The 22,083-nt window shown below is 37.2% G+C and overlaps 1 protein-coding gene across 1 annotated transcript; it reads left to right on the top strand.

The window, feature by feature from the left end:
- Positions 1-51: 51 nt before the first annotated feature.
- On the top strand, positions 52-21,690 carry LOC113393824 (5'-3' exoribonuclease 2 homolog). Its single transcript, XM_026630899.2, has 17 exons — positions 52-245; positions 316-555; positions 851-1,080; positions 1,628-1,734; positions 2,174-2,332; positions 2,477-2,604; positions 3,186-3,365; positions 3,594-3,785; positions 4,795-4,881; positions 5,195-5,361; positions 5,470-5,638; positions 5,883-5,972; positions 6,466-6,622; positions 7,005-7,200; positions 7,542-7,738; positions 7,933-8,037; positions 20,905-21,690. The coding sequence occupies exons 1-17, from the start codon at positions 171-173 to the stop codon at positions 21,309-21,311; spliced, it is 2,886 nt and encodes a 961-aa protein (XP_026486684.1). The 5' UTR covers positions 52-170; the 3' UTR covers positions 21,312-21,690.
- Positions 21,691-22,083: the final 393 nt, after the last annotated feature.

The following is a 22,083-nucleotide window of genomic DNA, read 5'->3' as shown; positions in this document are numbered from 1 at the left end:
TTTCTGAACGTTCTTTGGTGCGTTTTCCTTTTTAATAATCTGTCTGTCTCTCTCAAACCGTTAGAAGTATGGAGATGGCACCTGCGTCGATTTGTTTGTGTTGAATATTTGACGATATCAATTAAATTGACCGAAAACATAATAAACATATTGTTACAAATACTCTCAGCATGGGAGTACCAGCATTCTTCCGTTGGCTAAGCCGCAAATATCCAAGTGTTATTGTCGAATCTATTGAACAGAGGGTAAATAACCTTAACCTAAAAATGTTATGAGAAGTCAGCAATATATACTAATATTTTTCTAATATTTTAGCCAACCGACGTAGATGGACAGCTCGTACACGCAGACTCGTCATTACCAAATCCTAATGGGGTCGAATTTGACAATCTGTATTTGGACATGAATGGAATTATCCATCCTTGTACGCATCCTGAAGACAAGCCGCCTCCAAAGGATGAAGATGAGATGATGGTGGCTATCTTCGAATGTATTGACAGACTGTTCCGCATCGTGCGACCCAGGAAATTGTTGTACATGGCCATCGACGGAGTTGTAAGATTCAGTTGGAATATTTTTCGATGTTTTTATTTTTTCCCGCTTCTTGGTTTTTAGTTTGGTTTGTATATAATTACAGTTTTAATGTTAACATTTTGTGCAAGATAAAGTTAATATTGAATACTTGTGTAACGACAATATATAAGCATATCGTATTAGACACAAATACATATCAAATCGAAACACGATATTCTTTTCAAGTAGGCTCAAAAAAGAGATTTTAAACCAGTGTCAGATAGTATTTAACAATATTATTATTATTAAAAGACTAAATTAAACTTTTATACCTTAGGCACCCAGAGCTAAGATGAATCAACAAAGGTCCCGTCGATTCAGAGCCTCAAAGGAAACTCAAGAGAAGATTGAGGAGGTAGCTCGCATCAGGTCTGAACTTCAAGTAAAGGGAGCATATTTACCCCCAGAGAGACCCAAGGAGGCACACTTTGACTCTAACTGTATCACTCCTGGTACCCCATTCATGGATCGACTAAGCAAATGCTTGCACTATTATATACATGACAGGTATGACTTGAAGTGCTTTTATTTATTTTTGTTTATCTACCATACAGATAATTAAAGAGATATGCTTATGACTAAATGTTAATAATTATTGAAATAGTCATTTTTAAAGAAGATTTTAATGACTAGACAGATACTGAAGCCAATATAAGATATAAATATAATTATAAATCGAGTTGTTAAATTGCTTTTGTAAAGAAAAGAAAAGAATGTGTTATTAATTTTACAGTATAGATAAAAAGAACGAATGCCTCTAGTATTCATAGAATTAAGTCGTGTATATTCTTACTAATCAATAATGGTAAACATTTCTTTCTGAATATGATGGAAACAAGTCTTAAACACACTATTAGTAATTGTATATATTGTATTTACTTAATGTATTTAGTAGCTAGTACTTAGATTCCATTGTTATGGTGTCGAACTTAGTAGCACATTGCATGGATTATTTGTTATCAGAATAATATCCATATATAATAACTTCAAGCTCAGCTATTATGTCCAGTTGATTGATTATTTGCAAAACCAGACTTAAGGTTATTTTTGTTAGGTTAAACAATGATCCGGGATGGAAGGGAGTTAAGGTGATATTATCTGACGCTAATGTTCCCGGGGAAGGGGAACATAAGATTATGGACTACATTAGAAGACAAAGAGGTTAGTAATATTAATTAATAAGATTATAAGCTTATTATGATAGCAATTGTATACAAAGTTCGATAAAAGCACTAAATGATTGATATGAAATATGAATTATTTGTTATTATTCCTATACTGTTATATTATGTTGCATTCTGAGTTCAAACTCGTAGCAACCCCTACTTTATTTATGTGTTTATTTGTTTTTATAATTTACCTCATGTGCGCCAGCAAAGGAAAACATTGCGAGGTATGTTGTGGGTGAGAATCAAATCATGTGTATCCACCAAACTCCATTGGACCAGAGAGTTGGATTAAACTCTAAACCTTCTTTTCAAAAGGAGGCCATTTCCCAATAGCTGAACATAATAGGTTACTTTACTGTAATAAATACTAAATATACAAAAATAAGTATGAATCTATTAGCTAATATTTAAAAAACTTTATCTGTCTCCAGCTCAACCAGACCATGACCCAAATACGCAGCATGTATTGTGCGGTGCGGATGCTGATCTTATCATGCTGGGTCTAGCAACACATGAGCCTAACTTCACCATCATAAGGGAGGAATTCAAACCGAATAAACCTAGACCTTGCGACGTTTGTGGCCAGCTAGGTATTTCTTATTATAATTATAATACTTAATAATTTATGGAATAATTTGAAAATTAAATATATTACATTCTTATAACGGCAACACTAACAATATGAACTAAGTATCTTTTGGATTTTGAATAGTAATCTAATTTACTTTTATCAGGGCATGAGATGAAGGAATGCACAGGGACTACCCCGGATGCATCTCTAGTTCGTTCAGATCCAGCCTTTGGTAACCAGGACAGCTTCATTTTCGTGCGATTGAGCGTGTTACGAGAATATCTTGAAAAAGTAAGTGTAATATTTAATAATAATGATAAGAATAATATTGTTTGTATGCATATTATTTCACATATAGAGTTGTTTCTGTCATTTTGTCAATTTTAAGTGTGCACTGAGCCGAATTTTGTTCTTCACTGAAAGTAATAAGACTTTTCTTGTATGTTTTATATGTAACAAGTGACTTCTTTTTGTATCAGCATCAGTTCAATGACTTTTTTTTTAATTATCACCTTGTTATAATGTTTTATTAATGCCAGTGTACGTTATTAATATTAATTTCTGTAAGTATAATGTGGTATTTATCTATACTAATATTATAAAGGTGAAAGTCACTCTGTCTGTATGTCGCTTTTTCATGGCGAAACTAGTGAAACGAAACGAAATGATGAAATTGATTGAAGCAAGCTGGTACTCCAAGGAGGGCTATAGGCTACTTTTTTATGTCTCAATATCTGTTGACCAAACCCTAAAACGCGAGCCCAGCCGTTGCCGTCAACTAATATTCTATATACCGTTCAATAATATTTATTGAAAATTGGTTATTATACCAAGCGTTGCGGGCCAATAATAAATGTTATTGCTTTCGGCAGGAGTTGCAGATGCCGAACCTCCCCTTCGCGTACGACTTCGAGCGCGCCCTGGACGACTGGGTGTTCATGTGCTTCTTCGTGGGAAACGATTTCTTGCCGCACTTGCCCAGTCTCGAGATCAGGGAGGGAGCCGTGGATCGACTCGTCAACCTCTACAAGAAGTGCGTTTACAAAACCAGGGTACGTTCGGCATTTTGGTCATTTTCATAGTATTATGGCATATTACTTTGGGGTAATATTGAATCTGTGTTTATTTTACAAAAGAGAGCAATCCGGTCTATTTATAATCTTGGAGCTAGAGACTCTCTTCGGGATGTTTTTAACAAAGTAGGAATACTCACCCGCACTCTCACTCACTCCGCAGACAATTTTAACTTTAATTTTATAATATTTGTATAAACTCGTCAGGGTTGGATCACGGATTCGGGCGATGTAAACCTAGACCGCGTTCAAGTTATAATGGACGAGTTGGGTCGCGTCGAGGACGAGATCTTCCGCCGGAGACATCAGAATGAAGTGAGCTTCAAGGCGCGCGAGAAGGCAAAGAAGCAACAGAAGGTCAACTTTAGTTTACTGGAAAATACGCAGTTCGCACCAGCGGTGAGTTGAAAGTGTATTGATTTTATGTTTAAGGAAGATATCAGTTTAGTCTTAAACGCACACAATAGTAAAAGTCATTTAAATGAAACATCGTTATAAGCTTACCGGCATCGGCAAACCGCTGACCCTCTCTCGTGGATTATGACGTCACGCCCCCTCTTCGCCGCTACTCTACTGATTTGCTTCGTGTGTGCGGGGATAGTATACTATATCAGTACATAATTGCTATATATCATTAGAATAATAAGAACAATATCTATTTTGTTAACGAAACTCAGTTTATTTTTATTTAATTCTACATTTCTACATTTGACGACCTCCGTGGTCGAGTAGTGTGTTTTCATGGGTACGCCACTCTGAGGTCCTGGGTTCGATTCCCGGCCGAGTCGATGTAGAAAAAGTTCATTAGTTTTCTATGTTGTCTTGGGTCTGGGTGTATGTGGTACCGTCGTTACTTCTGATTTTCCATAACACAAGTGCTTTAGCTACTTACATTGGGGTCAGAGTAATGTATGTGATGTTGTCCAATATTTATTATTTGTTTATTGGTCTTCTTCAATTATAAATTCTGTCACGGCCATCGTTCCGATATGTCACGTTTGCCGGGCGTCTCGTACCGGCCGGACCTTTTTTTTCAAAGTACAATCAGATGATCCTCTTTATGGTAAGTGATCACAATAATCTATTGTTGCTGTTAGAAATTTTAACTCCTGCCATCGTCAATGTGCCGTTAACAAAAGTTCTGCTGGTTGGCTAAATTTGTCGTTCTATTGTATTGCCATTGTCTTCACTGTTATATGAATAAGCTAACATTTGGCATATTTGTATGGCATACCATAATGTATTTGCCAGTAAAGTGAAGTTCCGTTGATGTCCTTGTAAAATTGATTAACGCAAAGCACAGTAAAGTGCAGTGCTTAGCATTATGTTTTAAGGGTACTATGCAATGTGCACTTATAAAAATAATTACAAATAACTCTAAACTGATAATGTATCTTTTAAATTCCAGCCGCTGGGAAGCGCTTCGAAAACTGTGGAGAACGCTCGCCAAGAAGCCGCTAATATCAGACGTGCCGGCATGGAAGCCGTCGCCCAGGTACGTCCTGTCTCCATAATACGTTTTCATCTAAGATATGACAACTCGTAAGTGACTTATTTCAAAATTATACATCAGCATCGTGTCATTTACCAAAATATATGCTATTGCATTCGCGTTAAGAGAATAGTGAGTCTTTGTTGTCCGCCGGCATAGCCACGCCCCCCGACCGATGAGGTCGTAAGAAATGATAAAGTCAAGTTTTATATTCCAACGATAGGAGAAGTTAGACAAATGGGCCCTACAAACGGTTCTTAAATAACATAACACCATTCCACCGAAGTACTAACGAGCAGGGTGTTCTCTTGCCCAGGAGGGCGGGCAGCGCGGCCGCAAGCGCTCGGCGGCGGAGGCGGGGCTGGGCGGCGCCGACGACGCCGACGACGCCGCGCACGACGAGGTGCGCCTGTGGGAGGAGGGCTTCAAGGAGCGCTACTACGAGAGCAAGTTCGAGGTGGCGCGCGACAACCTCGAGTTCCGGTGAGCCTCTGTTGCGGTTGACTCGGCGAATGTGCCGTTGGAAAATATACAAAAAAGATCAAGGTTTTAGTGTCTAAAGTATGGAGCTGTGACGTCACGTTTGCGTAGATACCGCGTGGCGCTGCAGTACGTGCGCGGCCTGTGCTGGGTGCTCCGGTACTACTACCAGGGCTGCGCCAGCTGGAAGTGGTACTTCCCCTACCACTACGCGCCCTTCGCCTCGGACTTCGTCAACATACAGGGCCTTTCCACGAAGTTCGAGAAGGGCACGCAACCCGTGAGTCCTGTCCCCTTTACGATAATACTAAAAACAAAATGACCTAATTACTGACGAGTATCGCGAGCGAGAATCTTGCCTTTAAATTAAAAAAAAAATACAGTTGTATAAATTAATAGTGTAATTATTTGTTTTGAAATAAACTAACATTTAAGTTAGCTTGATATACATAAAATGGAATATATCATACCAAGTAAATATATACAAAGTGTAGTTCAGTACAGTGTATCGTGTTGTTGTGCAGTTCCGCCCCCTGGAGCAGCTGATGGGGGTGTTCCCGGCCGCCAGCGCGCAGCACGTGCCGCAGCCCTGGGCCACGCTCATGAGCGACCCCGTGCGTATACGATATCATTACATTTGTTGTAGTGAACAGCTTGTGACATCCTTCATTGTTATATGACTCTCGTACCATTCCTCTATCACTAACGTGAGCAACACGTGCCTGCTGCTCACAAGTGTTTAGTACTAATGACTAGTCAAGTTTATGGCAGATATTCATGTTTGCTCGTAATTGTATATTGTAAGAAATATTTGTACAGATGAGCATTGGCCATCCTTTTTAAGCCCACACGTAGGAAAGAGATGGGTATATATTTGTGCTTTTTACTAGCTTCGGGTATTAACAGAATTAAGCAAAGATGTATATTATGATCACAATAATTGGTCACACATGATATCTATTATATTGTAGGGCCCGTAACTAGCTAACTCAGTTTAATAAAAAGTATGTCCTCATCTTTCACTTTTACATGTCATTGAGATTTAATAGATTGCTAGGTCTCACAGATTATATAACAATTTTTAAGATGTTCGTTTTTTTTTTTTAGTTTTCTCCGATTATCGACTTTTATCCAACGGACTTTAAGATCGATTTGAATGGCAAGAAGTTCGCGTGGCAAGGAGTCGCCCTGCTGCCGTTCGTCGATGAGACGAGACTGTTCAAAGCTCTGGAACCGTATTACAAGGAACTGACGCAAGCGGAAAGTGAGTTTTTATAAAAATAAATTATAGATAATTGAAACAGAACATATCAGAAATTTTCTTCTTTTAAAGATTGTTTGTTTGAATTTAAAAAAAACATAACGGTTCTTCTCAGGTCAGGGTATTTGCTTTTCCGAACTAGTAGTACTGTTTACTTTGATAACCTATAAGTATATTGTCACGCGCCTATTTTCAATAAAAGAATATGATTTTATTTTATTTGAGGCAAAAAGTAAATCAATATTTACTAAAGTTTTAAAACTATTTTTAAAAATTGTCACTAAACATATTTACCTTTTTGCGTACACTACGCTGTACAGTTGGCACAACAACGTTTATCAGGTTTTCCCTGTTTGATTGTTTATCATAAATTTATCGTCTGCAGAACAACGTAACACCAAAGGCCACGACCGCCTGTACGTGTCTCCCGCCAACAAGTGCTACGACTTCCTGCTGGCGCTGTACACGGAGGCCGGTGACGACCTGCGGAGACTCATCGAGGCCGACCAGCGATACCCCTTCCGGTGCGAGGGGGTAAGGGGGGACGTCATGCTCAGTGCCGACAACGTTCGCACGGGCGGGTGAGTCCAACAACAAGCTATCACCTTGAAGACGTTATTCCAAACGCTTGAGGAGAAATTCTTAACATTTTGGAAAATCTGTATAATTTTAAAGATTTTCGAAAAATTTGCTTCAACAGCGCGATCGATTTGGAGGCTCCGTTTGGTGTTAACGGTCCTCAAATAGAGTGAGAGATCTTTAGAGCGAAAATATGACCGCCATGAGTTTAGCAATTTAATATTAATATGAGGCACATGATATGTCCTATCTATTCAATAGGCAAACTACGGCGCATGTAAGAAAAGTATAGTGGAGTTTGAGTTTGCGTCGATAAAATGTTGTACACGAATGAACTCTGCAGGCAGCTGTCGTCGCCGGTGATCGGGCTGAGTCCGGTGCTGGACAACCGCGTGGTGTGCGCGCGGTATCAGGACCCGCAGTTTCCGGACGAGTTCGTGTTCCCGGCGAGACGCCTGCGCGGGGCCGTGGAGCCGGTGCGGGTGCTCAAGCCGGGCAACCTGTCCCACGAGCAGAACAGGAACTGGAGGCCGCAGATCGGTGAGCATCGACGTTTTAATGCTCTCGATATGTTCAGTCGTGGATAGCCGATTCAGTGTTTTGATATTTCGCAATACTTTTCAAATATAAAGATGAACTGGGCCATTTAACCTCTGTTTACTTCAAATTAGGCTCAAAAAGTAGCATCTGTTTATTTCCAATGGCTGTGTGCTGATATGGATGTGCGTGTGCAGGCATGGTGCGCTCCAGCAGCCAGGCGTCGCTGGAGGCGGCCGGCCACCGCATGCTGGGGCACTCGCTGCCGCGCGCCGCCTACGCCTCCGTGCCGCCGCCGCACAGTCAGTACCCGCACGCACGCACGCACGCACGCACGCACGCACACAAAGGCTCTACAACATTGTTAAATAATACAGTGCAGCCGCTCATACAATGTTCACTCATTGCGACTACTGATATTACTTTTCTTTCACATTTCTAACGTTCGCATAGCTTCGTTGTAACGTTACTGATACTGGTTAGTGCTATATTATAATGTTGCTTCCTAACATTAAAAAGTGCACACATTTAGTTTTTGATAGTTGTCAAAACTAAATTATTTATTGTCAACCAATTTTGTATCCTTGATCATGCACTGCTTAAATTGTCATTTTTTTCCTGTAGAGTTTAAAAAATTGTGAAGAATCCTAATCGAACAATGCAATTTCATAAATACCTTAAATGTAGAAATGCAGATCATTTATACGTACAAAAAATAGAAAGGGACCTAAAATTGATCCTTGTGGAACACTCATTTTTAGTACAGATTCAGAAGACTATCATGAACACTAGTTAAACTCTCTAACTTATTATATTATTTTTTTTTTCTTTAACTCATTATATAAATATCATTGCCTTATTAAACAAATAAAGTTTTACCTTAAACACCGTAATATTTTAACGTATATGCAAGCGTTTCGTGTTCTTTACTATCAAATGCTTTAGACAAATCTCAGAATACTCCACAGCAGCAGTTGTCGAGCGATATGTCGCTATGATTATTTATCGTTTGTACCGAAATAGAAGTTGATTTTAAATGTTTTCTTTCAAATGTTTAACTCGAAGATGGAAGTATAGAAATGGGTCTGTAATTACTGGGACCACTTCTGTTTCCGATCTTAAAGAGTGGAAAAACTACTACATTTTAATAAATTAGGAAACCCGTGTCCAAACTCTTGTTATAAATGACTACTTTATACGGAGCAATATCATATATGATGCTATTAATTCATTTTACAGAATGGGGTACCCAATAGGGCAGTTTTTTAATAATAACGGTTGTCAAATACTTTTATAATTTCTATTGTAAAGACGGTTTCGAATGAATGATCAATACAGCAATTAGAAACATTATTATTTAATAATTTGACAAATGTTAAACTATAAACATAGTGGGCGTCTTTTTCAATCACAAGAGGACAAAAGTCAAGGAAACGTTTGACATCGAATTGACGCGATATAATTGGTCGAGAGCTTAAATAATGTATGGTATTCGTTATAGATTTTCGAAAAAATGTAAATTTAAGTACTTAAGCGGTATAGTGTTGTATTATAAATAAAGACATGTTAATCAAGAACCATTCGTTGTGAACAATATAGCCGAGCTATTAGGAAATCACATGAAGTATGTAAATCTAAGGTTTGTTTATCTTTATTCGTTTTTCGATTGGAATAGACTATACGAAGTTTTAAGACTCACGAAGTTGCGCGTTTTAAATTATCGTTAAAATATAATTTAATTTATGTTTTGTTGCTGTCTTTACTCGTTCAATGTCGTCGTCTCGCGCACACGAAGACATGTCGTGAGCACGAGCGTCAGCATTTAGCGTGACGAGGCGCTCCTTCGAATACTTTATTTCTCAAAGTACATAACGGTGTTCTCTTCAAGAGAAACTTAACTTATTTTGTTTACGTTCATAAATTTATCTTTGTTTTATTGTACATGGTTTATTTTCCATTCCGTATGCAAATGCACAGACGAGATCACAAACGGCAATATTCCAGATCTATTGAAAGTCTTTCCGACAAAATATACAGCGGTCAGTTTTGCAGGTCCTTTTTATGGGATACGTTTATACGAACGAGTTCATACGCAGGAAAGTTTTCCAATTTTAGTAAAAACACAACCCGATGCGTCAAAAACGGTCCTTTAAATACGGTGCGGACTTAACGTTTTGCGACGGATCCGTTCAAAACGATCCCGTGAATACGGACTTAAATGTATTTCGTTTTTTTAATATTGAACGTGTTTCTAGCTGTAAATTTTCTATTTTGCCTATTTTAATATTCCTTCCTATTTGGGTGGGTGTTGGAAGAAATATCTTCAAGGTGCCAAGGTGCTTGCCTGAATATTTATTTATCTTTGATATGTTTTGTGTGTATGTTTTATTTTTCTGGTTTGTACAATGAAGTGTTCTATACAAATGTGGCAAATGGCCCACCTGATGGTATGAGGTCACCATCGCCATGGTGCTGATTTTGGACAAATTATGCCCATTCCTTACTCTAACTCACGATTCGCTGTAGAATAGTGTGATGCGGGGGGATTACTTATTCCAACCATGTAAAAGCTTCGTGAGCGTAATGTGAGCTAAGTTTAATAATGAACGGTTCATTATATAAGACGTAAAAGTCTAACAAATAAATAAAGACATTCCTCGTCATAAGAAATATATCGCGTACGGGATTGGTCCATTTTTGTTTTAACTAAAAAAAATCGGACCCTTCTATATATGAAGTATAAATAAAGCTTATAATTACGTCAATCCGCGAGCGTCGCGGAGGGGAGGTCACGTGACGCAATTATGTGCAGGAAGTGACGTGACGGGTTGTTTGGTCGAAAACAAAACGATCGTTTGACTGCATCTGATTGATATTCCTTAGTAGTGACTACTTCGTTGGTCTGTTGGTTAGACGGAGCTGCAGATCCTGATGTCCTAGTTTCAAACTCAGGTCGTGCCGATGAAAAGTTTTTGGGACTCTCTGAAAGTTGAAGTAGTTTCCGTCCCTTAGAAAACATGTAAAGCCTCTTGCCGATCGTGTCGGATTTGCCGTCCCATCGAATTGTGAATACGAAATATAAGGTACAGCTGTGCTTGACTGTTCTGCGAAGTTAGCTGATCTCGCTCGAGATCGGTCGCGGTAGTCGAAATCAGGTCACGCCGTCATCGCCATTGCGTATGTACTGAGTATATAATGGGGTTATTTATTTGGGCGTTCAATTAAGATATTGTCTGTGAAAGTACGTATACTTTATATAATAAGTGGAGCACGAGCTGGCGGTTGACTTGATAGAAAGTGTTTTTTTATTGAATAGGTAACTGGACTAGAAAATAGACCACTTGATGGTAAGTGGTCACCACCGCCAATGGACATTTTCGTTATAGGAAATATTAACTGTACCTTATATGCGCCACAAATGCACACAAATGCGCCACCAACCTTGAGTTGAGACCTAAGAGGTTATGTCCCTCGTACTTGTAGTTAAAATTACTCACTCACCCTTCCAACCAAAACACCGGACCGGGTGGTACCTTCCCAAATAGGCTCGCACAGAGCCCTACCGCCACGTAAATTACCACTAACGTTGACCATGGAAATTTAACGGCCCTTTAACGACTTAAACTTTGGAAGTGAAAAACTATGAGTAGTTCAGGGAATAGTGTTGTATTATAAATAGAGATATATAAATCAGGAATGTATGTTTACATAAGGAAGCAGATCTATTAGAAAATCGCATTAAATTTATAAATATTAAGTTCGTTTAGCTTTTCTCCTGACGTTCGAATAGTCTATACGAGTAAGTCGTCTCTTATTTCGGTTTATTTACGATATTATTCATGGGGGTTTGTTGTTACTTCGACTTTACTTAAATATATAGATAGACAGTTGGTGTAGGTAGGCGAATGGCCAAATGGGTCTCCCGGTGGTAAATATCGCCCCATAAACATTGACACTAAGAAATAAATTTTCTTTATTAATTGTTGTTATTTATGAATTGCCATCCTTAATTCAATGTTTCTAACATTGTTTTTTATTACAATGTAAAGACGGACTGGTAACTACCTGATGTTAAGGTATACACCGCCAATAGACACTCGCTTTGTGAAAAATATTAACCATTCCGTACACAACACCAACGCGCCACCAACCTTGGGAGCTAATATGTTATGATATTTATTATTACTAGTGCAATGAGTTGATACTAAAATATAAAAAAAGATGAAATACAAAATGTCATTTTTTTCTAAACAAGTAACTAATAAATAAAGGTTTAAGATTTTATTAAACAGCAGAGCGTAAATATTATTACGATATTTTGTTTTAAAACGGCGTGGAGGTGATCGCTTCATTCCCAAGATGTGTTATCTAAGATGTCATTCATTTTATAATATCCTTTAACATAAAAAAGTTCCTTAATGTTTATTGAATTTTTCAACTGAATAATTTTGAAAGGTTTCCGGGATCTAGTTGTAGAAGCGTATACATTACCGAATAAAAAAAATAATCCTGTGTAGTCGGGTAGCTTTCGTACTTAGCGCATGCTTGTTCCTAGTACTGTTAATTTATACGTCACAATTTCTAAAAAACGTTATCGATACCAATTAATAAATTGGGAGATATTATCTATTGTAATGCCTACTTGAAAAATTCTACTAAATCAATATAAAATTTATAGCGGGTATAGTATATAATATTATTATTTAAAAAGCGGATTTTCATAAGCTTTTATTGTATACTATTGACAAGTGTTCATTATTAGTTTTTGTAAGTGATGTCATAATTTGCAGATGGATTGGGCACCGCGCAATTTTTTAAAGTCAACTATTAAAGCATAAAAGTTGAGAAAACCTTACTAATACGAGATGTTTATATTCTCTCGTAAAGGGGCTCGTAAGAAAAATGCTTTGCACATTATCGCCAATTAAATCTACGAAAAATAGATTTTTCCTTATTAAAAAAAAATAAGAAAATTTCCAATACAAATTCATTGTTAACGATAACAATTTTGAACCGTATTGTGATAAAAATTAGGTTCAAATGATGAAAACAGTGAACCAATTAGCAGAGACTGCTTTGTCTGGTTGATCGGTCTTTTGTTCAGCTCTCGAAGGCACTAATTAGCGTGCCCCGATGCGAACTGTCGCGGAAACTCGGCTGTTCATTGTCTTTGATAATACGAGATCCGATCGTGTTTTTACGACGTTACTCGCGGATTGTGTTTCGTCCATTATGCACGAACCGAACCCAGCGAGATCACTAGCGCTAAGAGACGTCGTAATCGTTTGGTCACACACGTGTAGGCGTATCTTTATTATCGTATCATTATTTGTAGTTAGTCTTTTGGCTAGCCTAACAGGTAACAGATTCTGAGGTCCTGGTTCAAGCCTCGATTTGGGCCGGTTGCGAATGACATAATTATCCGGTAGTTTTTCTTTTATATTGATTTATTTGTAGAATTATATATTTTTTGTACAAGTAAAATATACATTACTAAAATATATCTACCACCTTAACCGACATAGCATATGGAACCAGACGAGGTCATTTCTATGGGCGGTGGTAGTCACTTTCTATCAGGTAAGCCTCCTGCTCATATGCCACCTATGACATAAAAAAAAAACATTTCACTTTACCGTGAGGAAAGTATAGTCTTGTATCTTATTACCTATCAGATACAAGACAATCGAGTTGATTTGAGTATAAGATCTTTATATAGCATGTTTTTAAGCCTGAATGTTAAGCCTTTCTCGCCCAGAGCAAAGACAGTGCATTCCTCTTGCAAAATAAAAAATCATAATCAATGTATTATTTATTCAAATGGCCAATAAAAGCACTTTTGAGTCGTCAAGTTAGTGTTGAATTAAATTTAAAGCTACCACCGGTTCGGAAAGTAGGTTCTACCGAGAATAACCGACAAGAAACTGTATCAGTGGCTACACTTTTCTACCAATTTAATTATAGGGTATGTCAAAAAATCTTGTCTGGAAATCAACAAATACTAAATCCACATTTTTTTAACGTGAATATGATCTTATATTGAGTAATCCTCATTTATCAATGTTTTTGTTTACATGAGATTTAAATTTATTATTTGGCCAAGTTGAAAGTAACTGTGAATCTTGTTATAGAAACGAATTCCGTGCTTCAGAGAGGATGTATTGACTTTGTGAAGACGGAGACTGGGTGTTATAAATGTAGCTTAATTAATGATAGACGAATACGAAACATTTTTTTAGAAATTTATTTCAAACAGGTAGGCGACCGATCGGGCACTTGATGCTTAGTGGTCACCACCGCCAAAAAATATTGGCACTGTAGGAAATATTGACCATCCCTTACATCGCTAATGCGCTTCCAACTTTGTGACCTGAGGTGTTGTCTCTTGTGACTGGTTATACTGACTCCTTCGGCCTTAAAAGCAAAACTAACTATTGCTGTTTGGCGGTAGAATATTTGATAAATGAGTGTACCTACCCAGACGGGCTTGCACAAAGTCCTACTATGTAAATTGATAGATTGAAACTGTTGATATTATTGCTTAATCACCAAAAATGTAATTGTTTTGTCATGATGGGTATTATACCTTCTATAGGAGCATCGCCAATTGCCAATTGCACTCATGAGGTCTCAGAACGAAGAAACGTTTGCCCAACAATTCTAATTCTTGGCAAAATATTTTTATGAAAAATAAAACATTGTGAGCTTATCCCAAATATAAAATAATTTACTTTTTACGACAAATATAATATATCAAACATCCTTACAAACTCAAGTGCACTCTTGTCGTTGTTGTGTCGATCGCGTCTAGAGAAAAAAAGGTCATTAGAAATTGACCGTAGCTTTTGTGAAGCACTTATTTTTATCGGATAACAATCTCGAAAGACGCAATCAAAGGATGAAACTGTTTTGTATATCCATTACACAGCGGAACGTGTAATCACTAAACGTACTATACCGACGTCAACAGAAGAAACAGAATTACAGGCAATAATGCCGCTGAATAGAATCCATTATATAAAATAAGAAATTCAAATTGGCCTATCGTCCCGCGATGCATTGACGTGTAATAGCGCGCGAAAGCAAACAGGAAGTACGAAGGGACGCCATTGTCCGACGCAGTGTCGCCAACTATGAAAATAATAATTATCGGGGGTTGCGAGCACAATGGGCGCGATTTTTTTTTAAATAACGGGTCGATCGGCTCAAGTGCTTCCTATTATCCGGTTGGAGAGGATTACGCTACAGTATCGTGTTTTTTTATATATAGTACTTTTTTATAGCTTTTATCCAGGTGTCGAAGGCGTTTTAATACTTTTTGGTTACCTTTCGTTTTTTTTTTTAATCTGTTAAGATATCTCTCAACCTCTTTGATGTTATAAATGTTTTTATAATTTATATTTTGAAGTGCAATCGGAAATATTAAGCTTTTTACTATAAATTAAGCCCTTGAGAGAAAGAGAAAAAATAATAAAGGCTATTTCCTAGTGTTTAATTTTTTTATATATAATTGTTTTCATTTTTTTATACTTTTCGTTTTTTAGTGCATGCTGTGGTCTTAAGGAGCACGCGAATTAAAAACCTTGCTTTGATTAATATTGTGAATATTTATTTAGTGTGTCTCTTTTGTCCGAGACTCATAAATACATAAATAAATAATAGATAAATACAGCGATTTATAATAACGCAAGTCTTGCCCAGCTGTGGGATAAAGGGTTGTTCCACCACGCTTTCCTTATTACCATTGGTGCGTCTTATTACCACTCAGTGCAAGCTCTTTTTTTTAATCACAACCTACAGAGGCCCTCGACTTGACTTCCAATTAATCTCTCTTTAGACTTCAATTAAACCTAAAGCAAACAAAGCTGTTATCGGAGTCCTTATTACTAAAGCAATAAATATTATATTCGTTTGTGTAAACACGGCGAGTGGTTGACGGTGGGGGGCGGCACGTGGCCTAATTATACACACCCCCGAACTACGCGTTTCTTTAATTGAATACGATTATTTGATTTTTAAATTGACGTGTCTATAAATATACGAATTCAATATGTACTATTGTTTAAAGCTATTCGTGTGGACAAGTTTTCTTTGTTAAATTCTAAGCCCTAGAATACTATTTTGTAAGAAGACACTTTACAAACGTTGGAAATCAACTTGCGATGATACGATTTTGACGCGTGTATTCTTTGAATGTGCTATGTATATTATGATAGCCATCAGCTATTGCGTTTTAGGACAAAGTTAGGTTAGTCGTCAAATGTTAGGTGCAAAAATATAGCCATGTACTTCCTTGGAGTTCAAGTTCGCTTCATACCAAATTTATCAAACTGGGTCTATTGATTTGGCCGCGAGGGCGTTACAAACAGACTTTCGAATTTGTAATATTCGTATATATGTGTAAGTCAATATCGTATATCAATTTCCGATATTTCACGACCGTGTTCCGCTGTGAGTTTCGTGTTTATCTAGGTTCTTAAAGAAAAGCTCGACCATCATCAGATGGTACATAGAAGGCATCAGCTGTTCCATTGTTGCCGAAGTGATGTTAAGTAATATGTTTGGTTAATTTTCGTTAATTCAACAATTATAATATAGGTATCTAGTATATCTTATGTAAATAAATCCTACGACGTACTAGTGAATGAGTGTTGTTGTTTTAAGTTGAATTGAAAACAGGACTGACGAACATGTCTGACCTCTACATGTTTATACCCGTATCTTTTAATTATTTCGATTTATGTTTGTGAATTTCGTGTTGAAATGTCAGATAATTTGATAAATTTGATACCCAAATCTCATTGTTGTAAAACTAAAGTATTACAAGTCTTCGTAAGATCAAACTGGTAAATGCAATTTTAGGAATATTTTGTAATATATTGACAAAATATATTTTTAATCTTCTTAAAGTAATTCTGTAAGTAAAGCCTATGAATCTATTCGTATATTAGCGTAATTGAACAAAAAGCAAGGAGTTATTATTTGCTGGATCTCGTGTAGTAATAATACAATTACTAATTTTCTTGCCTATTGTCCTCGGTAAAATCATTTTCGTAAATAGTGTTGCGATCTAAAAGTTCCTACTCACAAAAGTACTCGAAGAGAAATATTTTTATTCGATTCGAATTTCAGCTCCATACATACTTACAAACCTGAAACTTACCTCGTAGAAACGCAATCATTGAAACGCCGTATCGTAATTAGTTCACCTTAAATAGTTTTGCTCTTTGTATATATATAAATGTCAAACAGTAGTTTAGTACTGACGTACATCTCGTCGACTCGCACGTCACTCGCTATCTCGGCTTCAGAAATGATCCCTAAAAACTGTTATTTCGCTGTTATGCTTCGGCCTCGGTGGCTTACGCTCTTGAGCACGCGCGACGGCACCGACTCTAATTATTGCGAGTTCCAGGTTCCCTGCCACGGTCGAGTGGCCGCCGTGGCGTCTCGTTTATTTTCCATTTTTTTTTTCTTAGCAAGAAATTGTCGAGTGTCTAGTGACGAACTCGGCATGTCGAGAGCCGATCCGCGTTCAAGATGATAGGCGACTTTGTTCTGACTTTGTATTAATTTAAAGCAAATGAGGGTTTTTGATGTATGTGTGGGAATGTTCCGAGCCTTGAACGACGTGCTTTAGTGATAACGTTAAAGCGAATTAAAACCGTTTTAAATTTTAGTTCTTTTCATAGAGTTTGTGATGATGACGAGTATTAGTAGATAAAATATTCTGTGTTGTTTCTTTTTGGTTTTTATTAATGATCAAAAATGAGTCTTTATAACCCTAGACTGCCTTTCACCAGGATACTCATACGCCTTGTTCTTTGATCTAAGTAATAGAGAAACTGAATAAATTGTTATACGTGAGCACAAATAATTATGAATATATAATTCAGAAACGTAGTATGCCATCTAGCTGGCTACCATCCATCAGCTTTTTCATGATACTCAATGTGAGATGTTACAAACATCGAGATAGCATTTCGCAGGCCGTTAGCGTACCGCTGCACCTGAAATGAAATTAAAACGAAAGATAAACTTAATTGCCAAAAAAACGACTCTACGAGCAGGAATACGCTATCACGATAGACTCGGTATGAGACCGCTTATAAAATACATGTGAAAGTATATTCATACGTTGCCTTGAGTATTTCCCTCCTTCGCCTGTCGGGCGTCCTTGGTATAATTTTGGCGCGAACGTGACGCCGCCATTGCTCTTATTTGCGACGCTTTCACGCGATGAATGTGTCGCGCCGGCGTCCATTAGGTGCCTATTATGTGTGTTCCGACGACGACGCTTATTTTTTTTTTTTAGTATTGCTATACATAGCTCCGATGAAAGCAAACATCGGCTTTAAAATTTGGCAGCCTTTAAAACTTTGCGGTTCAAAGAAATTGGTAGACATCGACCGTATATATGTAATAATTCATGCGAGTTGAGTCGGGTGAAGCAAATAGTAGGGTTCTGTTGTCATTCATATATTTTTTAAATATATACTTACATTATGTATCGTTCGGGCCATATGATATGAATATTATAAACGGATGTTTTAAAGCAAATATGTTTTCTCAGTTTTTATTTTTCGTAGATTGTTATTAGATTTTACGGTTTAAATAATCCCGAACATGCTCACGTCCATTTCAGATGATCTATATTTATATTTATTTATATCTATATATGTATATTTATGATACATAAATAAATGATTATTGAAATTGTAATGTTGTAATCTAAAACGTGACCAACAGACATGTTGATTTACTTTGGTTTATTATGTATGGGTATGAAGTTAATTTGTTTTATATCATATAAATAAAATCTATGCCCAGGTTTAGTCTTTATTATTGCTTAAACTACGGGCACTTTATATTCAACACACCCGTGACACTTCGTTAACACATAAAAAGTAAATATACCACGAACGTAAATAATACCATTGCACCTTAACTAAGTTTTAAAATTCGTCCAAATTGAAAATTCCATTTATACACATGAAGCTTACATAAAAAATTGTACGGTACGTTATAATGAAGGCAGTAGCATAGATCCTCGCCCCACGTTGGGCGCCAACTCCGACAATGGCACCTAATGGCGACGCCTCGTTACGCACTCGGAGCGAGAGCATAATTATAAATGGCAAGAACTCCAGGCGAGTGGGGACTATCTGAATTATCACGTGCCTTTTAAAGATTAACTAGGCGCTGCGAATGCTCGCGCGTGAGAGTAATCAACTGAGACGTGTAGAGTGTAATGATGTCTCGGATAGTGTGAAATATGTACGAAAAAAGTCAATTCGAAAACGTGAATTTCACGACTCGAAATGTTAGCAAATACAGACAGACGACAAAGCAGTGAATACTCAGTATTAACGTCTAAACAATCGAATAATAGTTGAGTCATTTGCTGACTGATCTAAGAACGCGTGTTCTCGTTATATTTTAACTCTGAAAGCCGCACTCGGCAGCGCCGTTAAAACCATACGAGTGTTTGAACGAAGCTTTGTTTGTAGTAGCGCTAAGCTTAAAGTAAGCTATCGGTTGAGTCGCGGGTCTATCGCGGGAAATCCTTTTAGATCCAAAACTTTGTACAGACCTCCCACTCCCTGACTCTTCGGAATAAGCCGTTTTTAACGCAGCGATAGAAGTAGCTGGATATGAATCAAATATTTGTAATCGATTAAAATTGGTTCGAATATCGATAAAAGACTTGTTTTTACAAAATATAAAACATTCGTATCGTAACTACACTTGAAAATTTTTGACGACAATCGTCGTATAGTATATAATAACAGTAAATTTAAATGGTTAACTTTCTATTCTTTTATAATAGTTACTAACAAATTCAGGACAATATTAATTTTTAACGTATTATGGTACGTGTTATGTATTATGCCTTTAAATGTATTGATGTAAACGCTGAGATATTTCTCGTTACTTTGAGGTTGCCGTTACTTATATGTGTACTAAAGTAGTGTAAGGCGTTAACATATTTATTCGGTCTGCTAATAAACATTTACTCAAAACATAAGGAAAAAAAAACTTAGTTCATTGAAATTACTAAATTTAGCAATATATTATATTTATCAATTAGAAGGCTTCTTGGAATTCTTTAAAATATTAGCTAATTTCGTCAACGTATGATGTAATAATTATATGCATTATTTATTCTAAATTAATATCAAAAGTGTTCTTATGTTGAATCAGACAAATGTGATGATGTTAAAATATTATGAGTATGCGAGTTATAGCGAGTCGCCTAAATTATGAATTATAATTTACCTGTTCTCTGATTGTTGGGAAATTCGTCGCACCAATTTGAAATAGTTTGTGTTGATGTTGTTAAAGATTTCGCTCGCGTGTTTGGACTGCTTGGCCCATTACAAAATGTCTTAGACAGTCAGACTGAACATGCTACCTCCTCAGAGTTGGTAAACTGGTCCACTCGTCCTTCGCACCTGAATACAATGCAACTCCTGCTCCTCTGAGCATGCCTCTGCATGTAGGTCGAGTGGTGTACCAGGCACACATGTGTTCCTACAAACAAGAAATTATCGTTAAATGTTTTCTTTGACGAGGTGTCATCACAGCCGTTCGAGTGGCTCTTTAATCATATACATAATAACCTTTCACGCCGTTCGCTCACCTCATAAATGAAACATAAAGCCGCTTCACACGTCCCTAGATCCGCGCGCAAGATATTAGTGCATCACAAAGCGAACGATTAAACACTCGTCGACGGTTTCACACGGGTTGGCTCCGTGCGATTTGCAAGCGGTTTTAAGCCGTCGAGTGTTGCGTCGCGTTTTGTGTTTACGAGAGCCGGTATGCCTTATGTTTACTCGTCAAAAGTCAGATTTCGTAGGTCGTGCACGAGGCGCGGCTATTCAGGACAGTCGAAATGTGAACACGTTAACAGAACGGCTTACATGAGTGACCGGGTGCCTTTGAATGTGTGCGTCGTTTTTTATGTATCATTATTTATCACTGTGTGTCATTTATAAATGTAAACACAAACTGGGAAATAATAATACGTAAAAACTATAAACTAATTTTTTATTAATGGATTTATTGATTTCTTAAATACCTTGAATGCATTATTACGTCCGTCGTCAGTGTTTATCAATACGGTTCAATAAATTTGTTTTATTTATATTTTTCTATTGTTACAGATCGTTCACAATCGTTTGGTCCTCACCGAGGCGGATACGTGCCGCATCAAGCGTCCCACAACAATCAAGGTTACAGCCGATCCGGCTACCAGCCCAGTCAAGACAGATACGGTTCAAATCAAGACAGATACGGTTCAAATCGGGACAGATATGGCTCAAACCAAGATAGGTACAGCTCGAACCAAGGTTACGGACAGAACCAAGGTTCGCACGGCAGATCGTATTCCCATAATCAGGGTCACGGGTATTCTTCAACACAAAACAAATACAGCGGCCACCAGGGACATCATCAAAGACAGGGAAGTGACCAGCACGGGCCGTCTGGCCACGGGCAGGGGAGCGGATACAACAGTCAAAGACCAAACTCTGGTTCAAATAGATACCAGGGTAACTCGACGTGGCGCTGAATGACTGGAGTACTTATTTAAAAAAAGAGTTAATATTAATTAAATTTAGAATTTTCTAGAAGACGAAATTTTGACAGACAAACATGGTAAAGTAAATTGATCGTAAATGAAGGAAAAGCTTGTAATATAAGTCACGTACTGTACTGTTCATATCTCAGTGCATTGGAGGCAATGTTGCCACTATGACTTTTTCGTGTTGCCAATATTGCATAAAATCAATGTCTTATCCCTTATAATTACGGAAAAAAATAACTTCTATGGAAGATAAGTTTTCCTGTAGAAACAAATAATGTGACTCAGTGCGGTACACACAGAGTACTGCTGCGCTAAACTGTGAGAACTCACTTCGTAAATCGATCGTGTAATATTGAGAAACGACTTTTGATACGTGCAGTATGCGCGTGTAATGTTTATTTTAATTTTTACAATTATCATAGTTAATGTCGATAATTTACTCCGGTGAGATTCGAGTTTGTACTTACAGAATAAGCCTGCTGATCTCATCTTGGAAATATACTCGATGTTTATATATATAAATAGTACATCGTACTTGCGTACTATTTTTATATATTTCGTTGACATAATTTCAACTTTGTTTATATTTCGGGGTGTTTCTTTTTGACAATTACAATAAAATGTATAGTTTTGACGCCGGCTCATCCAGTTCTCACTTTAAGCAATAAAAATATAAATATTTACATAATTTTAAACTTTTATTATACGAACGATAGTTAAAAGTATTTTTGTTTTTTTTTTTTTTTAATTCTACTAT

Source organism: Vanessa tameamea, chromosome 19 (assembly GCF_037043105.1).
Source record: "Vanessa tameamea isolate UH-Manoa-2023 chromosome 19, ilVanTame1 primary haplotype, whole genome shotgun sequence".
In the NCBI taxonomy this organism is placed as follows: Eukaryota; Metazoa; Arthropoda; class Insecta; order Lepidoptera; family Nymphalidae; genus Vanessa; species Vanessa tameamea.
The sequence above is the reverse complement of the archived record's forward strand: the minus strand, read 5'-3'. Positions and strand labels throughout refer to the sequence as shown.